The sequence below is a fragment of the Rhinoderma darwinii genome, chromosome 6, assembly GCF_050947455.1.
Source record: "Rhinoderma darwinii isolate aRhiDar2 chromosome 6, aRhiDar2.hap1, whole genome shotgun sequence".
Taxonomy (NCBI): domain Eukaryota; kingdom Metazoa; phylum Chordata; class Amphibia; order Anura; family Rhinodermatidae; genus Rhinoderma; species Rhinoderma darwinii.
This window is the reverse complement of record NC_134692.1, coordinates 90,241,785-90,264,040: the sequence shown is the minus strand read 5'-3', so window position 1 is coordinate 90,264,040 and position 22,256 is coordinate 90,241,785. Positions and strand designations below refer to the sequence as shown.

Genomic DNA, 22,256 nt, shown 5'->3' with positions numbered 1-22,256 from the left:
TAAAACCTGTTTTATTATTTTGATGGCCAGTATTTATACACCGTTCTAAAAAATATTGCCATGTAAATAGACCCATACAACTTCATTGTAATGAAAATGTTCATCACACGGCCGTATTTAACTGTCAGGTGAATACAGCCTTAACCCCTTAATGACCGGGCCTGAAAAGACCTTAATGACCAAGCCAGATTTGTTAAATCTGGTATGTCTGACTTTATCAGAGAATAACTCTGTGAAAGTTTTGAATATCCAAGTAATTCACATGTTGTACTTTATTTTAGTGGTAAAAGTAGACTGATACGATTTGCGGAAATTAATTAAAAAATAGAAAAATGGAAGAAATTTGTAAAAATTATCATTTTTCCCTATTTTTAACTGAAATATGTGACATATGTACACACATACTATACAATTTTTTTATTAAATATATATTTCCATCGCTTTACTCTATTTTGGCAGCACTTTTGAAAAAAAATAATTATTTTTTTTGAGCAATTTAGAAGACTTACAAGTTTAGTAATAATTTTATACATTTTGAAGTACATTTTGTTTTCCTGCACCAAGCCAGGTTTTCAGAGGCTCATAGGTGTCAGAATGGTGGAAACCCCCACAAGTGACACCATTTTGAAAACTACACCCCTTAATGTATTTATTAAGGGGTGTTGTAAGTATTTTGACCCCACAGTTTTTTGCTAAATTGAATGCATAGCAGGTGAAATAAAAAAACACTTTTTATATAAAAGTATCACTTTGAAGACCGATTTCTTTGTAAAGTGACCATGAGAATGAAGAAACACACCCCAAAATCTGTCACCCTGTTTTCAAAAATGCCCCCATTGAGACCCTAATGCGTTGCCTGGACACATGGCAGGGCCCGAAAGGAAGGGAGCAAACGGAGGCATTCAGGTCTCATATTTTGCTTGAAAATGTTTTAGGCCCCACTGTACATTTGGAGAGGTTTTGAACTACCAGAACAAAAGAAACTCCCCATAAACGACCCCATTTAAAAAACTTCACCCCTTAAGGTATTTATCTAGGGGTGTAGTGAGTATTTTGACCCCACAGTTTTTTGCTAAATTGAATGCATAGCAGGTGAAATAAAAAAACACTTTTTATATAAAAGTATCACTTTGAAGACCGATTTCTTTGTAAAGCGACCATGAGAATGAAGAAACACACCCCAAAATCTATCACCCTCTTTCTCCTGTTTTCAAAAATGCCCCCATTGTGGCCCTAATGCGTTGCCTGGACACACGGCAGGGCCCGAAACTGAGGGAGCACCCGAAGACTTTCAGGACACACGTTTTGCTTGAAAATGTTTCAGGTCCCATTACACATTTATAGAGTCACTGAGCTGCCAAAAAGATAGAAACTCCCAATAAATGACCCCATTTTGAAAACTAAGGTATTCATCTAGGTGTGCACTAAGAATTTTGACCGGAAGTAATGCAAAGCAGGTGTAAAGAAAATTTAATTTCACTTTTTTTCACAAATGTGTCATTTTAAGGTCTGATTTCTTGTACAGAGGACATGAGAATAAGGAAATGCACCAGAAAATGTATCACCCTGTTTCTCCTGTGTTCAAAAATATCCCCATTGTGGCCCTAATGCGTTTCCTGGACACACGGCAGGACCCAAAAGGAAGGGAGTACCCGGAGGCTTTTAGGACACACATTTTGCTTGAAAATGGGAGGATTCTACTTTTCTAGATTGAGAAATATATGTCCCTAACAGTTTCTACACCCTATGACTATGTCGTGCTAAGAAAGCAGCTGTCCTGAAATCATGTCAGTCCATAGACATTATGTATATCAACCCACTCTGATATATAGTAAGTTAGAGTGGGAAAATGTATTAAACTGTTGGCGGAAAAAGGCAATATATCCCCAAAAAAAGGAGGAAGAATGTATCCAGCTATGTGGAAAACTAGAGCATGTTCACAGGATGAAAGAAAATTTGTAGGGCTGCAATGACTTTATTATTCAAAGTGACTGGTCATACAACGTCTCTTTAGCTCTATCAATCCCTATATAAGGGACGAATGTGCTAAGTGACGCGGTACACCATAACAAGCCCCTGCCCGGCAAGGTAGGAACCGCCATGTGCACAAAACAACCAATAACCTGTAGAATATATAAAGGGGCAGTGTCCCACACCGTATGTATAGATACAGTAAAGGACCACTACTCCTCAAATTAATGTCGCTATTTCTAGAAGTATTGTCGGGTGTAAGAGGTCCACCAAAAACCTGAACAAAACTGTAATAAAGCCCATAGTGTGTTGATAAGGAACAGCTCGCTTATTAGAAATCCTCAGAATGAAAAGAAAAAATTATGCCGTATCCCCAGTGAGTAACCGCTATTTATGGCAGGACATAGTCATAACGGAAAAGGAAATCAAAAGCTTTCAGGGCACAATTTTATCTTGAATGAATTTCAGGGCCTTATTCCACTTTATATAACTGGGTTATATCCCAAAATTACTCAATCTTGAAAAGTATATTTCCCTCCCTCCCAAAAAAAGTGATTAAAAAAAAGAAATCTCTAAAAGAACCCTAAATTTTGGCATCTCCTAAATATAAAGCGAAGCTGCTTCCCTAAAAAAAAAAAAAAAAGAGGTGTACAGAAAAATAAAATCCTAAATAAATCCTGCATTTTAACTTTTATAGCTCACAAAAGAAAATTAGTAATGTGCGACGGTATGATAGATTTCAAAACAGGGACTTATGCATAGACCAGGGTTGGAAGGACAAGCGGAACAATAATATCTTGACTCACTTCGCTGTCCTCGTTTGCTGCAGACCCGACACCGTTTTTTGGGGTATTTTTGGTTAGGTGTTGAAGGGATGGGGTGTAAAAAATGTTTTTCAACAAGTCGGCGTACATCCTCTGACTCATGGACTACTGTCTGGTCTGCAGATTGAAATAGGAGATCTTCAATCACTTTCTCCTGAAATTCAAAGAATGTCGCCCTGCCCACTGATTTTTTGTACAGGACAAATGCATTGTGCATTGCAACCTGGATGAGGTATATTGCCACTTTCTTATACCACGTTCTGGTTTTCCTTTTAACCAGATAAGGTTGTAACATCTGGACGCACAAATCTACCCCACCCATGAATTTGTTATAGTTGATGACACACACAGGCTTTTGTCTATCTGCAGAGGCCCCACGTTCTCTAACAGTTGCTGTTGCACTTGTATGGATAGTGCTGATCATGTAGACGTCCTTGCGGTCACAAAATTTTAAAGCCAGCATCTTCTCAATTTGAAAAGTGCATGACTCCCCCTTTGGTAGTTTTTTATCCACAAGTTGACGTGGGAAACCTTTGCGATTCCTGCGTATTGTGCCACAGGCTCCGGTGTTGGCACAATGAAGGGCGCTAAACAATGGCACACTGGTATAAAAACTGTCCGTGTATACATGATACCCCTTGTGTAGGAAAGGGCCAATTAAATCCCACACAATCTTACCAGTGGTTCCAATATTTGGAGGGCACCCTGGTGGATTGAATTCACTATCTTTACCCCGTATTTTGCACTTTTTGAGGGTATGAATTGGCGGAATGAGAGACGCCCTTTGAAATTCATTAGCGATTCATCCACTGCTAAATTTTGTTCAGGGGTATATGCTCCTAAAAAGGAGGAATTAAGAAAATTTAGCAAAGGCCTTAATTTATACAGCCAGTCACGGCTTCTGTCGCTGGAAGGGGGTGCCTGTAGGTTGTCACTAAAGTGGAGAAATCGCATAAGTATTTCGTACCTGCTGCGTGACATAATGCCAGAAAAAATTATATAATTCCCATGTTAAGGGTGAGGCCCAGAATTTTTTTTATTTCCGTTGCATTTGTGGGATTCCACAACCTGGCATAAAGTGACGAAGGCTTATTGGCAATGTACTACCTGGCATACAAATTTGTTTCCTGCACAAAATGTTCCAAAACTTGGTCCGTAATAAAAATATTAAAATAATTTAGTGGTGAAAAATTACTGACATTGGGACTTATGCCAGGAGTAGCAATAAAGTCATTTATGGTGGGAGAAAATAGACTTGTGGGTTCCCACACTAAATCGGTTTGGTGGGGTTGCGCAATTTCAGGGGCTGCACTTTGAATTGACGTTGTGGCAACTGCGCCGTCTCCCATATCACTGGTGCTGGGTCTCATATCCGTAGAATCCCTTGAAGCGACACTTTCGCTGTCGCTTTCAAGAAAAAGCTCAACTTCAGATGCAGAATCCGTATCGGAGCATAGCATCTGATAGGCTTCCTCAACGCTGTATCTTTTGGCAGCCATAATGATTATACAGTCTAAACCGCAAATAATAAACGTAACTAGCGGTTTCAATTTTTTTATCAACTAATCACACTAAAGGAATTAAACTTTTTTTTTTTTTCAAACCTAAACCCTACGTCTAACACAAACTGTAAACCCAAGCCCAGAACAGCACCCTACGCCGTCTAACAGCGTACCCTAAAAAGAAAGTCGTTTATAGTACGATTCTTAGTATATACAGTAAATATATTTATGTTTATATATATATATGTATATACTATAAAATACTGAAAAAATGATTTATTTTTTTGAAACTGTGTGAGGAACAAGTGATTTTGTGTGTGGACACTGACACACTTGTATCTGTTTCTCTCCACAGCTAGAACAGAGTGAGGAGAAACAGATACATGTTTTACTTTTATTTTACAGTAGTGATCACTATGATTGGATCTCATAATGAACACAAAAAAGATCAGGAACCAATACTATTGGCTCCTGATCACTGCTCTAAGAACAGAGCTGGTAGCAACAGCTCGTTCTTAGAGCAGGAGCTGTCATTTAGACACTCCCGGCGGCTCTGTACACAGTAACAGCATGTGACCGCTGTGATTGGCTGTCACAGCGGTCACATGCTGTTACGACGAAATCGGCAGGTCCTGATGGCTGCACTAAGAACCGGATCTGTTACATACAGCCGGTTTTTAGTGCAGACTTGACCAGGCTGCCGTTAAACCCACTCTACTACAGCGACGCCAAAAGGCGTCGTTGTAGACTGAGTACATGCACCGCCCGACGTCAAAAGACGGTGGGCGGTCGTTAAGGGGTTAAAGGGAAGGTGTCACAAAAAAAAAAAAAAAATTTATGTTATTGCTTTTAGTATGTTATTAAAATACATTTTATTTATTTGTGTTTTTGTGTTGTACTTTTTTATTCTTTCTTTTACTTCTCTATGGGGGCTGCCATTTTTTTTTTTCATCTCTGTATGTGTCGATTAACGACACATACAGAGATGGAATACGGCACATACATCCCCATAGAGAATGCGAACGGGAGCCGTTCCATTCACTATAGCGTACGCCGCTCCCACACAGTCCAAAAGGAAGGTCTTCGGCAGAGCGACATCCGGCGCCATTTTCATGTGGACCGGAAGCCGCAGCCGGACAGTAAGATGACTACTTCCGGTCGCGGCTTCCGTCCATATGTTCAGAAGCAAGGACTAGGAGCAGAGGCAGCGGCGGCGGCAGGAGCAGCCAAGTTATGTTTGTGTATGTGATGTGTGTGTATGTTTGTGTTATACTGTGTGATTACCACTGTATCTAATCCTCCTACACTGTGCATTCACTAAAAAAATGTACATTCAACCCCCTCCTTTCTCCTGGTACTAGCCAGGATAAAGGAGGGGGGATTGTTTGAGGAAGCTAGAGCGAGTGTGTCTTCTCCAAATTTGCAGCATAAAGCAATGAGGTTGCTTTACCACATGTCAATGCTGCAATTTTGGGAATTGCTCCCTTTAGTGACCAGCACATGGAAATGTTATAAATTAGAATCTAATTTAAAAAAGATTTCCTGACTTGTGAAAAAATTAGAACAATGTGTAATCATTTATACACTGTTTTTAACAAAAAAAAAAAAAAATTCTAGCGACACATTCCCTTTAAAGGGGTTTTCCCACGAGGGACGTTTGTGACATATCCACAGGATATCAAGAGAAAAAGGATTTTTGAAGCAGCACTAATCCCGAGTCTGGTGCGGTGCACGCTGTCAAGCCAGGCAAACCCACTCCGGCATGATGTAAATTTCAAAAGAAGTAGTAGGACAACAGCACACGTCTTCAAATCATCAAAGTGGTTTTATTGTCAAGACATCCACAAACGACAGGCAACGTTTCGACCCATAGTGAGTGAGGGGTCTTTGTCAAGCCAAAGACAGGCTTGACAAAGACCCCTCACTCACTATGGGTCGAAACGTTGCCTGTCGTTTGTGGATGTCTTGACAATAAAACCGCTTTGATGATTTGAAGACGTGTGCTGTTGTCCTACTACGTCTTTTTTAAATATCCACAGGATATGTCATAAATGTCAGATAAATGCGGGTCCCACCTCTCGAACGGGGCCCCCTAAACCCGTTCTAGCTCTGTCTGCTATCGCTGACTCCCGGCCATGTCCTGACTTAATGGTCGGGAGTTACGGAAACAGAGTAGCTCGCTGAGCTATGCTGTTTCCGTAACTCCCATAGTAGTGAATAGCCGTTACGGAAGCAGCATAGCATGAGAGCTACGCTGTTTTCGGAACTACCATTAAGTTATATGGGGCTTACGAAAACAGCGTAGCACAGCGAGCTACGCTGTTTTCACCTTCATGGTCGGAAATCAGCTGATGCACAGAAGTAGAACGGGGTTTAGTGGCCCCGTACTAGAGATAGGCGAGGGTCCCAGAGGTGGGGATATGTCAAAAATGTCCTTCGTGGGAAAACCCCTTTAACCCCTTCACGACCAGCCCACGTAGATTAACAGACTGCAGTGCTGGGCTTTTGTCCTGCAGCCCGTTAATCTACGTGCTGTCAGAACAGAGTGCACAGCGCTCTCCCTGTGCTCTGAATCTCTCAGCACACGCTGCTACTAGCAGCCTAAGTGCTGAGAGAAGACATCCGGACCGGATTGGTGTCGTCCTGATGACATGATCACCATGATAAACTAATCATGGTGATCACATACAAATAGATAGACTCCAAACGCATTATCATTATAGGCTAGGTGAAGTTTAGGACACCAACTTCCCCCCATATTTTGCCATATAGACTGCTCCATAACTATTAGAACCATACCGAAATAATAGAGCTCATAGTCAGAGTATATAAGAATATAGAAACTTTATTACAAAAAATATATGACATACATTTAAAAACATCTAAAATTAAGACTCTAGTACAAATACTGCGGTATTATAGAGCTCAATAAGGAAAGTGCTATATAAAGAGTATAATGGGTAAATATATAGACTGCACTGACTACCCACAGAGAAAATTTAAAATTTCTTCCACAGTGGGTTCAATCTAATGCACCCTAATGTCCTCTCATATCCCTATACGTTCAAAACTAGTTAAGGTGGGGGGAGGCACAGGGAACTGTCAATATCTACAGTAAGTAGTTAAACATGCAGTCTTACCCATTATAGCAGAGGAAAGTATTACAAGTCTGTGTTGGCTCACCCACAGAGACCCCAACGCGCGTTTCGCTGTTTAATTGCTTCCTCAGGGGGTACGTGTTTTGACTCCAACATGTCCGGTCCTTATGTAGTGTTTAGATGATGTACACCTGGGTATTATAGAAATTTTAAAAAGGTGATGTATGTGTCAATGAAATTTTTTTTTAAATGAAGAACATAGAAACGTGAAAGACAAAATCGTGAATAAGCATAAAATGTGACAACTCACTAATAAAAAATTAATTAGATTGAATCAATATAACATTAAGTATTATGTCATGACAAGAAATAACCATTCAGTGCTGATAAGATTATGGGGTTAATAATAACCCAATTACAATATGTTATCCAAGTAAAGTGAAAAAAAACTTGATTAATATTGAATACTATAAAAATAAAGTGACATAATAAATGCTATAAATTATAATACCGCAACATACTATTCAGTGCTAATTATATAAAAACCGGAAATGACTAATCATGGGGTTAACAATAACCCAATTATATAGTCCAAAGGAAATAATAAAGTGAAAAAATAATAAAGAGATGACTTAATAAATAGTATAAGTACAATACTACCACAACGTGCTATTATATCTGCCAAATAGGCCAATAAGCCAATAATATGCTATGGAGCAAACAAGGAAGGGACAAGAACAAAGGGCCACAATGACATCTCATAAAAGTGAGGGGACGTATTACAAGAAGATGATCATATCGCAATAATATCAGAAATACAATCAAATCAGCAAATCTTCATTTCCACATTCCATCACATTCCTAGGTATTCAGATGGCCCAGATCGTATTTCCACTATCTAAGGTGGTCGGCCATGAAGGAGGAATAGAACGATACCTAAAAAAATAACATTACAATACAAAACATAAATAGTAAAATAGACTAGAAAGTATGAATTATAAAAAGGGAACAAAACTAAATTTTTCGTTTAGTCCATCGGGTTTCATTGATCCCAGCAGGACAATGCACTTACATTCTTTTTGTGCCAAAACTCTCTTCACATTGCCACCCCTGATGCCACAATGTATTTTTTCAATCCCCCGTACTGATAATTTCCTGGGATTATAGTCATGGTGTACTTTAAAATGTCTTGGCAGTGTGTTAAGCTGTGATAGATCTTCAATCTCACTAGCCCCCATGATGTCCCACACGTGCTCTCTCGTGCGGACCCTTAACTCCCTAGAAGTAAGCCCTATGTAAACTTTCGGGCATCCACATGTAGCGTAATATATCACGAGTAGTACTACATGAGATATATTCCCTAATCTCAAAGAGCCTCGACCCGTCAACTGTGGAAAAATCAGTTGCGCGACAAATGTTGGCACAAGATTTGCAGTCTCCACAGGGAAAGCATCCCTTTCTGGGTCCTCGTGAGCCAAATGGACGTATTTGTCGTGGAGTATAGTGATTCTTCACAACTAAGTCTTTAAGATTTCTTACCCTTCTGGCTGTCATCAAGGGTCTTTCTGGTAAATTTTGTGCCAATTGTGGTTCTGATCTCAAAATGGGCCAATGTCTTGTTAGAATGGTTCTCATCGCATCCCATTGCCCATTAAAGATAGATATGAATCGTATATTCGAATCACTAGTACACCGTTGCTTAGATTTTAACAGATCACTACGGGAAGTAGCTCTCGCTCTTCTATACCCTGATTTGATGTTCCTATTGCTGTAGCCTCTTTCTTTAAATCTATTTGTAAGATCTTTCGATTTCTGTTCAAATAAAGTGTTTGAGGAGCAGATCCGCTTCATCCTGAGAAATTGTCCAACCGGGATGGCTTTAATCGTGGAAGGAGTGTGGGCCGATGAGGCATGCAGCAGAGCATTGACTGATGTTGCCTTCCGGAAAACATCTGTATGTAAAAAAAAAACTCGCTGAGAGTGATATTTATATGTCAATTTAATGTTAAATGGGTTTTCATTTAATTGCTGCATGAAGCTCATCAGCCCAGACTCCAATCCTTGCCAAATAAAGAAAATGTCATCAATATAACGTGTCCAGGATGGCACATGGTCAGCGGTGCAGGCCCCGTCCCCATGAAAAACCTATCTCTCCCAGAAGCCGAGAAACAGGTTTGCATAGGACGGAGCGCACGCCGCTCCCATTGCAGTGCCTTGTTTCTGTAAATAAAAAGAGTCTTTGAATACAAAGAAATTGTGACTCAAAATAAATTGTAGTAATTCCATAATTAGATCGCATAGCTGGCCATCCCGGTTGCTGGTCCCCAGGAAGAAGCGGACTGCCCCCAGCCCATCATGATGCTTGATACTAGTGTACAGTGATTCTATATCGGCGGTCACGAGATACATATCTTGTTCAATTTGAATCCCATCAATTCTCCCCAGGACGTCCGTCGTATCCCTAACATAGGAGGGTAAGTCTGTGACCAATGGTTTTAAAGATCGATAAACTTACATATCTGGTCACAACTTTCGTGCTGTTTGTTACAAGGTTTCTCCTCCTTGTCAGGTCGTTCTGAGACAGTGGGGGAGAAGAAGCACTGTGCCGAGCAGCTGCTGTTTGTCTGGTATAAAGAAACAATGAATGTGAAACACAAAAAAACACCTCCACATAGATAGTTTAGTGTAGGCAGCTATTATATATAGACATATATTTGAAATGTGTTAATACTAAAAATTTATAATTAGGGATGTTATATATCTATATCATCATATATATATATATATATATATATATATATGTATACACACATATACTTATATAAATCTCTTCGTATATTTTACACGTCTGTAAATTCTAAATACATTGATTCATTGTTCGGCTGTGTTCACAATTCCTCCTGCAAAAACTGCTCTAGACGTTTTTTTGCACAGTGGTTTGACAAAAACTCGTCAAAACACTCGTCGAGGTGTTTTTTTTTACCCTTCTGACTGATTGAAATGGGGTTTTGGAGGCGGAAACCGCCTCAAGATAGGTCATGTCGCTTCTTTTTACTGCGATGCGTTTTTTTTGCTCACGGTAAAAAAGCTCGTCCAACTCCCATTGAAATCAATGGGAGACATTTTCGGGCCGTTTTTGACGAGTTTTGCGGAGCGGTTTCCGCGCCGGAAAAACTCAGTGTGAATAGGGCCTTAGGGTTGTTCATAAATTTATTGATCAATGGATTAGTGGACTTTTTCTTTGTTACTTTTATGAAAACTGTTGCAAAAAATAAGTAAAAAAAAAAACAATACGTGAAAAATGGCACGCAAATTATATACCACTGAAGAGGCATTTGCTCTCTTGGATTCTGATAGTGAATGGGGTCACTTTTGGGGGGTTTCTGCTGTTTTGGCCCCTCCAGGGCGTTACAAATGGGACATGGTACCGAAAACCATTATAGCAAAATTTGAGCTCCAAAACCCAAATGGCGCTCCTTCCCTTCTGAGGGCTGTAATGTGTTCAAATATAAGTTTATGACCACATATGGGGTATTGCCGTAATCAGGATAAATTTCTTTACAAATGTTGGAGTTCTTTTTCTCCTTTATTCCTTGCAAAAATTAAAAAATGTCTGTTTCTTCAGAAGAAATGTCGATTTTCATTTTCACAGACTAACGCCAATAAATTCAGCAAAAAACCTGTGGGGTTAAAATGCTCACTATACAACTAGATAAATTCCTTGAGGGTGTAGTTTCCAAAATGGGGTCACTTTTTGGGGGTTTCCACTGTTTAGGTACCACAAGACCTCTTCAAACCTGACATGGAGGATTAAATATATTGTAATAAAAAGGAGGCTTCAAAATCCACTAGGTGCTCCTTTTGCTTCTGAGGCCGGTGTTTCAGCCCATTACCACACTAGGGCCACATGTGGGATATTTCTAAATACTGCAGAATCTGGGCAATAAGTATTGAGTTGCGTTTCTCTGGTAAAACCTTCTGTGTTACAGAAATTTTTCTATTACAAATTAATTTCTGCAAAAAATATTTACATTTGTAAATTACACCTCTACATTGCTTTAATTCCTGTGAAATGCCTAAAGGCTTAAGAAACTTTCTGAATGCTGTTTTGAATACTTTGAGGGGTGAAGTTTTTAAAATGGGGTGAATTAAGGGGAGTTTCTAATATATAAGGCCCTCAAAGCCAGTTCAGAACTGAACTGGTCCATGAAAAAATAGGTTTTGGAAATTTCTTGAAAATGTGAGAAATTGCTGGTAAAGATCTAAGCCTTGTAACGTCTTAGAAAAATAAAAGGATGTTCAAAAAACTATGCCAACATAAAGTAGACATATGAGGAATGTTAACTAGTAACTATTGTGTGTGGTATTAATATCTGTTTTGCAAGCAGATACATTCAAATTTAGAAAAATGCAACTTTTTGCAAATTTTCTATAAAGTTTGGTGTTTTTCACAAATAAATATTGAATTTATCGACCAAATTTTTTCACCGACATAAAGTACAATATGTCACGAGAAAAGAGTCTCAGAATCGCTTGGATAGGTAAAAGCATTCCCAAGCTATTACCACATAAATTGACACATGTCAGGTTTGAAAAAATTGCCTGCGTCCACAAGGCCTAAACAGGCTGTCTCCTGAAGGGGTTAAGCTCTATTTTCCGTAGAATTCTGATATTGGCCTGTCACACTGTCTCTCTTGTTGCAGGACATGTTTTGTGGAAAAAGCCAACTGGGTTTGCAGCGGAGTCCATTCTTCTAAAACCAGTTTTGAAAATTCCAGATGTGGATAAGGATGGCGTAGAAGATCTAATGTTTTTTCTTTTTGTGGACAATGAGGTAAGAAAACATATGTACAATATAATATACAGGTTATCATTCATTATTGTTTCTGTACATGTCACACAAAGCAAATGGGCTGTGATCTTGTCCAAAAGTTGCATTTACACTTCTCTACCACCTATATACTTGGTTCCACCTCCTGCTATCCCGATGGGGATCCTAGGACCTCTAGAGGTTTCATTAACCAGAGTACGATTCACTTCCGGTTACGTGCACGTCTCTTTACTTCCGATGAGGCCAAGGTCGCTTTTATTATTTTTCTCATATCTGGCATGGGCGAAACCCATTTTGGAACGAGAGGGTCTGGAATTCTCTGATTTACCACTGTCCTTAGAGACCTTCCGTACAGTGTTCGAGGAACCAGATCGAACATCCTCTGCAGCTGCCTCATGCTGACACTCAATCGAGGGGAATCAACGGTAGGGGAGTACGCCATCTCCTTCCGTACACTGGTGGTGGAGCTGGTTTGGAATAATGAAGCTCTAGTGGCAACTTTCTTACAGGGACTAGCTCCACTTAAGAAGAACTGGCAGCTCGAGAGCTTCCCCCTACTTTGGATGCCTTAGCACTGCTAGTAACCCTGATCGATATGAAGATCTAAGAGCGCACTTGTGAAGTTCGCTGGGAGAAGAGGTCTTATCAATTGGCACCTAAGTTTCAAAAACCTCTTCTGCCTTCTCCTATTGTACCTCTGGTACATTTTGTGCGACAGTGCCCTCAGAAACTGTGAATTCTCCAGCACCTAGGGTTGTTTGGAGAGACGACTCCTGGTGAATCTACCCCTGCTACTCAATTCTATTCCAGACTGTCTATTCCTGTATCAATCGTCCCTAGTGAAGGACACTCTTCATGACGGTGTCTCCCTCCACAGAGACTCCAGAACACGCGGCTGCAGCCTCCACACTGAAGCCTGTAGGGTGTGCGCACGTGCGCTCATTCCCGGCCTTAAAGGGCCAGCGCATGCACCAGTTCCCATCTGTGCCAAATTGTCTGCTACGTCACGTGTCTGTCAGGACTGCTATAAATGTACTCTACTTCTAAAAACTTACATTGACTGTGTTTTGGCCAGCTGCTGCTCCTCTACGGCGGAGCAGTCTAGTGGGTCCACATACCCTTAGAGTCGTGACATATAGCGATACGCGTTACACGCTACGCTCATACCTTTTTTTTCGTTTAACCAAGTGGGCGTTGTAAAGAAATGTGTATGACGCTGACTAGACATCGCCTCCAGCCATGCCAGGACTGCTGCTGAGGAGGATAATCGTCCTGGCATGGCTGGAGGCGATGTCTGGTCAGCGGCATACACATTTCTTTACAACGCCCACTTGCCTGGTCATTGTCCCGTCGCTCTTGTGAAGGAACTGCAAGAGTAAGTGACGTTACAGCGTGATCTCGCGAGATCACGCTGTGCTGTGAATAAAGCTGGTTATGAATGAAGAGAAGTGTATGACGCTGATTGGTCAGTGTCATACACTTTTCTTTACAACACCCACTTGGTTAAATGAAAAAATAACACCCTGTGGCGCATTTAGAAAAAATTTGCATAAATCTACAATTTTTTAGAACTTTGTCCCTAATAAAAGTTTTTCAAAAAACAACAGGACAGTAGTTCTCAGCATCAAAACGTTTATTAGATTAGGTAGTAGATAGGGAAGTATTAAACTGGTGACAGAGCCTCTTTAACACCGTCACTTCTGAACGTAGACCTGTATGTATCAACTCCTCATATCTTACAGTTCTTAGCAGTGTAGACTTTGTTTGCATAAGGGTTCTGCTCAAAGAGGCTCTGTCACCTCATTATAAGTGGCCTATATTCTACATAATATGATCTGCACTGTAATGTAGATTACAGCAGTGTTTTTTATTTTCAAAAACGATCTATTTTCACCAAGTTATGACCTATTTTAGCTTTATGCTAATGACTTTCTTAATGCCCAACTGGTGGTGTTTTTACTTTTGACCAAGTGGGCGTTGTGGGGAGAAGTGTATGACGTTGACCAATCATCGTCATACACTTCTCTCCATTCATTTACTCGGCACATAGTGATCTTGCTAGATCATGATGTGCAGTCACATACTCACACATTAACGTTACTGAAGTGCCTTGAGAGTTAATGGACATCGCTTCCAACCAGGACACGATGTCTATTGACAATCCCGACACTTCGCTAACATTTGTGTGGGACTTGTTGCACAGCAAGCGTAATCTCGCGAGATCATGCTGTAAGCTGTCATTTACAGCGAGATCACGCTTGCTGTGCTGGAAGTCCCACACAAACGTTAGCGAAGTGTCGGGATTGTGAATAGACATCGCGTCCTGGCTGGAGGTGGCTATTAACTCTCAAGGCACTTCAGTAACATTAATGTGTGAGTATGTGACTGCACATAGTGAACAACGCAGAATCATTATGTGCAGAGTAAATAAATGGGGAGACGTGTATGACTCTGATTGGTCAGCGTCATACACTTCTCTACACAATGCCCACTTGGTCAAAAGTAAAAACTCGCCCAGTTGGGCATTAAGAATGTCATTAGCATAAAGCTAAAATAGGTAATATACGGTGCTGTCGGGAAGGGGTTACTGCAAGCCGCAGTACCATTACGTTGCGGTGATAGTGCGGGATCAGAAGCGGAGTGTTGGCTGTATATTACTGCTAACACACTTTGGTAACGGCCAGGACCCGAGCTATTCTCCGATTCGGCAGATTAACCCTTTAGATGCTGCTTTTAATAGAGAGTGCATCATCTGAGGGGTTTTTACCCGACCGGCACCCCAGCGACGCAATTGCTGGGTTGCTATGGCAACCGCAGACCAAATAATGGCCTCCGTGTCTGCCTTGTACAGAATAACTGAAAGCTCTAATACACTGCACTACGTATTTAGTGCAGTGGATTAGAATAGCGATCGGGGCTGAAGGCCTTCAAGTCCTTTTTAGGACAAGTAAAAAAAATATACAAGTTTCAAGTTAAAAAAAAAAAAGCCTAACTGCTTTTTTCAACAAAATAAGTCAATTATTGTTGGGAAAAAAAACTATACGTACTTGGTATCGCCGCGTCCTTAACGACCCAAACTATAAAACCGTTCTGTAATTTCTCCCGCACGGTTAACATCGTAAGAAAAACATAGACAGAATCTCTGTTTTTAAGTCACATCTCCTCCCCAAAAAATGAATAAAGGGATCAAGAAGTCGCAATTACTTCAAAATAGTACCAATAAAAACGACGACTCATAAATAAAAAAATGGGTCTTAGAATATGTCGACACAAAACAAATGATTTTTTTTTTAAAAATTGATTTTATTGTGTAAAAGCTGCAATACTTGAAAAAAACAATGTAAATTTGGTATTGCCATAATCGTATTAAACCACAGACTAAAGGTAACATGTAATTTATGGCGCACGGTGAATGCCGGAGAAAAAAAGCATAAAAACGTTTCCAGAATTGCTTATGTTTTATCATTTCCTCCTCCAAAAGATTAAATAAAAAGTGATCAAAAAGCCATATGTATACCAAAATGGTAACCATAAAATCTACAGCTTGTCTTGCAAAAAACAAGCCCGTACACTACTTAAAAAATAAAAAAAAGTTATAGCACTAGTAATGCAGTGATGAAGAAACATCCCGATGTGCAGGCCGGAGGGGAACATTCCTTCAGTTTTAGGGCCATAGTATTTAGGAACTAGGAAGTGACATGGCACATCTGCTGGAAGCGAGGGCGCATGTATTATATCAGGGCAAAACTTTCCCAGCAAAATTAGCCAAACTACAAAGGAGGAAAAGTCCCCAAAAAGTGCAGATTATTACAAAAGGGGGATAAGGAAGAATACCGTTTATCAGTGCGACACTGACTTGTGCACTGTTAGTGTATTTCTGAAAAACACCTGTGGGGTCTAAATTATCACTACACCCCTTGATAAAAGCCTTTAGGGTATAGTTTCTAAAATGGGGTCACTTTTTTTGGTACCTTCAGGGGTTTTGCGAATGCGACATGTCGTCCGTAAATCATTCCAGCATAATCTACGCTACAAAAGTCAAATACCACTGCTTTTCTTCTGAACCCTCCCATATATGTAAACGGCTGTAAAGGATCTGCCAGGCACAGCTTCAGGGTTAACTCCCATAGGTAATCAGTCTTCACCTGAGTCTATGTCTCTGAGACTGACTCCAACTTCCACCACTCAGGCTGGCAGGCTTATCGCAGCCTGGCCAGACTCGGCTAGCTCCCGCCCTCTGTCTATTTATACCTGCCTTTCCTGTTCCTCCTTGCTTGTGATTCTTCTCGTGTGGTTTCCTGGCCCAGCTACAGCTTCTGACTATTTGATCCTGCTCCATATTGACCCCGGCTTACTGACTACTCTCCTGCTCTGCGTTTGGTACCTCGTACACTCCTGGTTTGACTCGGCTCGTTTACCTCTCTTGTTGCTCACGGTGTTGCCGTGGGCAACTGCCCCATTTCCCTTAGATTTGTGTACCCTTGTCTGTTTGTCTCGTGCACTTACTGAGCGTAGGGACCGCCGCCCAGTTATACCCCGCCGCCTAGGGCGGGTCGTTGCAAGTAGGCAGGGACAGAGTGGCGGGTAGATTAGGGCTCACTTGTCCGTTTCCCTACCCCTATCATTACAACGGCAGTTTATAACCACATAATGGGTATTACCATACTCGGGAGAAATTGCTTTACAAATGTTGGGGTGCTTTTTGTTCCTCCTTTGTGAAAATGAAAAATTTTGATCTAAAACGACATCATCTTGGGAATTTTTTTTTTTTTAATTTTCACGGCTTAATTCTAATTAATTGAGCAAAAAAACATTGGGGGTCAAAATTCTCACTATACTCTATATTACACTACACTATACTCCTATACTACAACTATAATACACTCTATACTACACCCTCAACGGGTGTAGTTTCCCAAATGGAGTCACTTTTGGGGTCTTTCCACTAAACTAGTACTACAGGGGCTCAGCATATATGACATGACGCCCAGAAACCATTCCAAAATCCAAATGGCACTCCTTCACTTCTGTGCCCTACCGTATGTCCAAACAGCAGTTTATGACCACATATGGGGTGTTGTTACTCAAGAGAAATTGCTTTGCAAATGTTGGGGTGCTTTTTCTCCTTTAGTCCTTGTGGAAATTAAAAAAACAAAAACCTAAACTTAGATTTTCTTTGAAGAGCTGTAGATTTTTATTTTCACGGCCTACTTCCAATAATTTCTGTAAAAAACCTGTTGTGCCAAAATGCTAACTATACCCCTAGATAAATTCCTTGATGGGTGTAGTTTCCCTAATGGGGTCACTTTTGGTGTATTTTCACTGTTTTGGCACCACAAGACCTCTTCAAACATGACATGGTGCCTAAAATATATTATAATAAAAAGGAGGCCCCAAAATTCACTAGGTGCTCCTTTGCTTCGGAGGCCTGTTTTTCAGACCATTAGCACACTAGGGCTACATGTGGGATATTTCTAAAAACTGCAGAATCTGGGCAATAAATATGGAGTTGCGTTTCTCTGGTAAAACCTTCTGTTTTTACTTAAAAAAAAAAAAAAAAAAAAAGGATTAAAAATAAATTTCTTCAAAAATAAATAAATACATTTGTAAAATTCACCTCTCTTTTGCTTTGATTCCTATGAAACATCTAAAGGGTAAAGAAACTTTCTAAATGCTGTTTTTTAACCCCTTCCCGACATTTGACGTATCCATACGCCAAAGTTGGGTAGGGGAAGTTTGGAGCGGGCTCACGCAGGCTGTATGTTACAGCCGACACTTCAGAGTAACTAGTGGCATCGCGCTCGATCCCGCTAGTTTAACTCGTTAAATGCCGCGGTCAATACTGACCGCAGCATTTAAAGCGTCAGAAAGAGGGGGACGACCCCCTCTAACAGCTCATCGCGCCCCCCGCCACGCATTCGCGGGGGCTGCGATGCTTGATATGGCTGCCTGGGGGCTTAATGAACGCCCCCAGGTCCGCCATCTTTGTACACCTATTAAGCCTTGCCTCCGGCAGGGCTTAATAGGTGTCTGTCAGAATCACGATATATTGCAATACATTAGTATTGCAGTATATCGTACAAGCGATCTAACGTTTGCTGGTTGAAGTCCCCTAGGGGGACTAATAAGTCAAAATGAGTTAAATAAAGTTTTTGTTTTTTTCTAGTGTAAAAAAAAAATCAAAAGTTCAAAAAACCCCCCTTTTCCCATTTTACCCCTAGAGCATAGTAAATAAATAAATAAACATAATTGGTATTGACGCGTCCGCAAAAGTCTGAACTATTACAATATATCATTATTTAACCCGCACGGTGAACGCCGTAAAATTGTAAACGCCAGAATGTCTATTTCCTGGTCACCTCATCTCCCACAAAAAATGAAATAAAAACTGATCAAACCGTCGCATGTACACCAAAATGGTATTATTAAAAACTACAGCTTATGCCGCAAAAAATAAGCCCTCATACCGCTTAATCGACGGAAAAATAAAGTTGTGGCTCTCGGAATTTGGCGACGCAGAATAAATTTTCTTTTTTACACTTCGGTTTTTCCTTGTAAAAGTAGTAAAATATAGAAAAAACGACATATATTTGGTATCGCCGTAATCGTATTGACCCACAGAATAAAGTTAACTTGTTGTTTTTAATTGCACAGTGAATTCCGTAAAAACGGCGTGCAAAAAACCATGGAGGAATCGCTGTTTTTTTTTTTCATTTTCTACCCCACAAATAATTTTTTTCCCATTTCCTAGTACATTATACGGCAAAATAAATGGTGCTACGAAAAACTACAACTCGTCCCGCAAAAATCAAGCCCTCATAGTACTATATCGACGGAAAAATAAAGACGTTATGGCTTCTGGAATGTGGGGAGGAAAAAATGAAAATTAAAATCTGAAAGTTGTTTACGACGGGAAGGGGTTAATATTTTGAGGTTGCAGTTTTTAAAATGGGTTGATTTTATTGGGGGTTTCTAATATATTAGGCCCTCAAAGATACTTAAAAACTGAATTGGCCTCTGTAAAATCAGGCTTTTGAAATTTTCTTGAAAATGTGAGAAATTGCTGCTAAGTTCCAAGCCGTCATAGAAAAACATAAGGATGTTCAAAAAACGATGCCAATCTAAAGTAGACATATTGTGATGTTAATTAGCAATTATTTTGTGTGGTAGAACGGTCTTACAAGCAGATACATTTAGATTTAGAAAAACACAAATTTTTGCAGTTTTTCGCTGAATTTTGGTGTTTTTCGCAATTAAATACTGAATGTATCAAGCAAATTTTGCCAGTAACATAAAGTCTAATGTGTCACGAGAAAACAGTATTAGAATCTCTTCGCTTGGATAGCTAAAAGCATTCCGAAGTTATTACCACATAAAGTGAAACATGTCAGATTTGAAAAATGAGGCTCTGTCAGGAAGGTCAAAAGTGGCCACAGCAGGAAGGGGTTAAGATATATTTTTATAGATGGTATGCTTTGCATGCACAAAAAAATTCGATTTTGGAAGCATATTATGTGTTTGCCGTGTGTAGTATATATTCTTAACACATTTGTGGACGAAGGCACAAGCTCTTGTTGTAGACGTATGTGGTATATAAGCTTTGCACACCTTGGTCTATTATTTTTACATTATAATCTATTCTACATAAATCAAATTCATTATGAATGTCCCAAAAGTTTTGTATTTTACCACTAACAAACACCCAATGTCTCACTAGAAAACTCTCAGAATCACTTGGAAATGTTTAAGCATTCCGACGTTATTGCCACATAAAGTGAAATATGTCAGATTTGAAAAATGGGCTCTGAGCATAAAGGCCCAAACTAGATTGCGTCCTTAAGGGGTTAAAAAAATTGCTAATTAAAATGCATTTGAGACCTTATATTAAAAAATCTATTTTGTCTTTTTGTACTGAACCGTCTTTTTCTAGGTAATGTGTTATGTTAGAATAGAGAGCCGTGACATCTAGGGTTAATAAGCTATAGTTGTCACTCCAATTTAAACTTTTTAAATCTATGATTAGACTCGTCTCTGAGATATGAAGGCAGTTTTGTAACCAGGCCCATCAGGTGTAAATCGATAAAATGTGAACGTTTGCGTGTAAGTGAGTTTAAGACCGAGATGATGGGTCGCCCAGGTGTTTTTTTTTGGTTCTTATGAATTTTCGGCAGATGATAAAAGAAGGGAGTGTTTGGATTTTTGTCAGAAAATGGTTTTCTTTTTATTATTAAGACCTTTTTGGTGTGTTTCCTCTATAAAATATTTGCTTTGGAATTCAGTTATAGGGTCGTGGTCTAAAACCTGATAATAGAATGTATCTGATAATATGATCAGTGCTTCCTTATATATACATTCTTTCATTTCTATCTAGATTGTCTTGTTGTGGTTTAGCTTTATTTATGTTTTTTAAGTTCATTAGAAACTAGAGCATAAAACGTTTCAAGGTAATTCCCTATATGATAGAGAGGATAAAATCTAGATTTTCCATGAACTGGTAGATGTTTATACAGAGACGTTGATATGTTACTTGCATCTATTTTGTCACCTTTTTGTTCTTTTATTGCAAAATATCGCTGTAAAGTTTCCTTATAAAATGATTGAGATCCAAAAATAATTGGAAGTTGTTTTGGTTTTTGTGTTGGACAAAATGAGAGTCCTTTTGAGAGGAGTTTTGCCTCCTCCTCGCTCAGTTCATGTGAGGATAGGTTAAAAATCTAGTTTTTCTTTATTTTTTCAAACTGTTTCTTGTGCGCATCCATTTGTTCCCTCGTTGTTTCTTTTTTCTTCTATTCCTACCTAGGGTTGTCACGATACCAAAATTTGGACTTCGATACCGATACTTAGAGTAGTATTGTGATACACTATACCAATACTTTGCCAACAATAAAAATCCCACAAAAATGTTCTTCCGTTTTCTGATGTGTAGCACATGGTGTTATCAGTTTTGAACCTCCATGTGCCTCACATTAATTCTAATTAACCCCATCATGTACCGCACTCATTAACCCAATGTTGCCCATTATGATTGAGCGAGGTACTTGATGGGGTCACTTGCTATAATTATAATGGGCAACATTGCTATTAGGCCTTATTCACATGGCTGTGTTTCAGTACAGGACAGTATTGCCACGAGCAGGCAGTGACTCCTAGCATCATACATAACTGATGCTTGGAGCCCAGTTTCCTGAACTGTCTTCAGTCCGGGAAATGCGTACGACTTTTGCCCTGCTCTAACGAATTCCTGCCTGGGGCTGGTCTGTCACTACAGTGCAGCGCGGTTCTGATTCCACACTAGTGGTGCGAGCAACACAGGCACGTCATCAGCAACCCACTCAACAGTACCCTCATTCCCCCTTCTCACATACTCAGATTATCATTGGTGGCAGTAGAGAGAGGAGGGAGGAGCGTTCCTCCCTCTTAATGTGACATGGCCGGCGCTAACGACGAGCAGGGCAGTCAAGAAGGAAGAGAACATCGCAGGCGCTGTACAGTGCACGCATGCCATGTTCTCTTCATTTATTTCAATACTAAGCTGTGATGCCGCACGGCTTAGTATCAAAATACATAAATTGATGGTATTGAACTGTTTGCCTCCGCACAGCATCGCAATATTATCGATATTTCGATGCATTGTGCGTCCCTTTTCCTACCCCCTCGGCATCCTCTAATCTTCCTTTTCTTTTGGTGGGTATTGGCAAGGTGTTTCTCCGTGGGAGGGACTGAAAGTATTTGGTTATCATATGATTTTCTGCTGTTCTTTGTGGGGCTCGATCGGGTGCAGAGTGGTATCGGGTAGGGTAGGAAAATCTAAAAAAGACATTGAGGATTCATTTGATTGACAACTTTGAGGGGTAGTTTTTGGTTGGTAGTGGATATATTATGTAGGTCAAATGCACGAAGATGCAGTACAAAGGGGGATGTGGCCTGCTGGACACTGGGGGGGGGGGATAAGGGGTTGATAGGGTGTTCCTAGCCACCTGATGGTCGTATTGACCTCTTCTGTCGAGTACTGTGTGGTGAAGAAAGTGTT

At 40.0% G+C, this 22,256-nt stretch overlaps 1 protein-coding gene across 4 annotated transcripts in view; it reads left to right on the top strand.

Annotated features, from left to right (window-relative positions):
* The window catches only part of FAM234A (family with sequence similarity 234 member A), a 197,229-nt gene that overhangs the window by 57,065 nt on the left and 117,908 nt on the right, over window positions 1–22,256 (top strand). For all 4 annotated transcript variants that reach the window (XM_075830027.1, XM_075830026.1, XM_075830025.1 and 1 more), the window contains exon 5: window positions 12,099–12,229. In XM_075830027.1, the coding sequence (XP_075686142.1) occupies window positions 12,099–12,229 (131 nt within the window). The remainder of the gene's footprint in view (window positions 1–12,098; window positions 12,230–22,256) is intronic.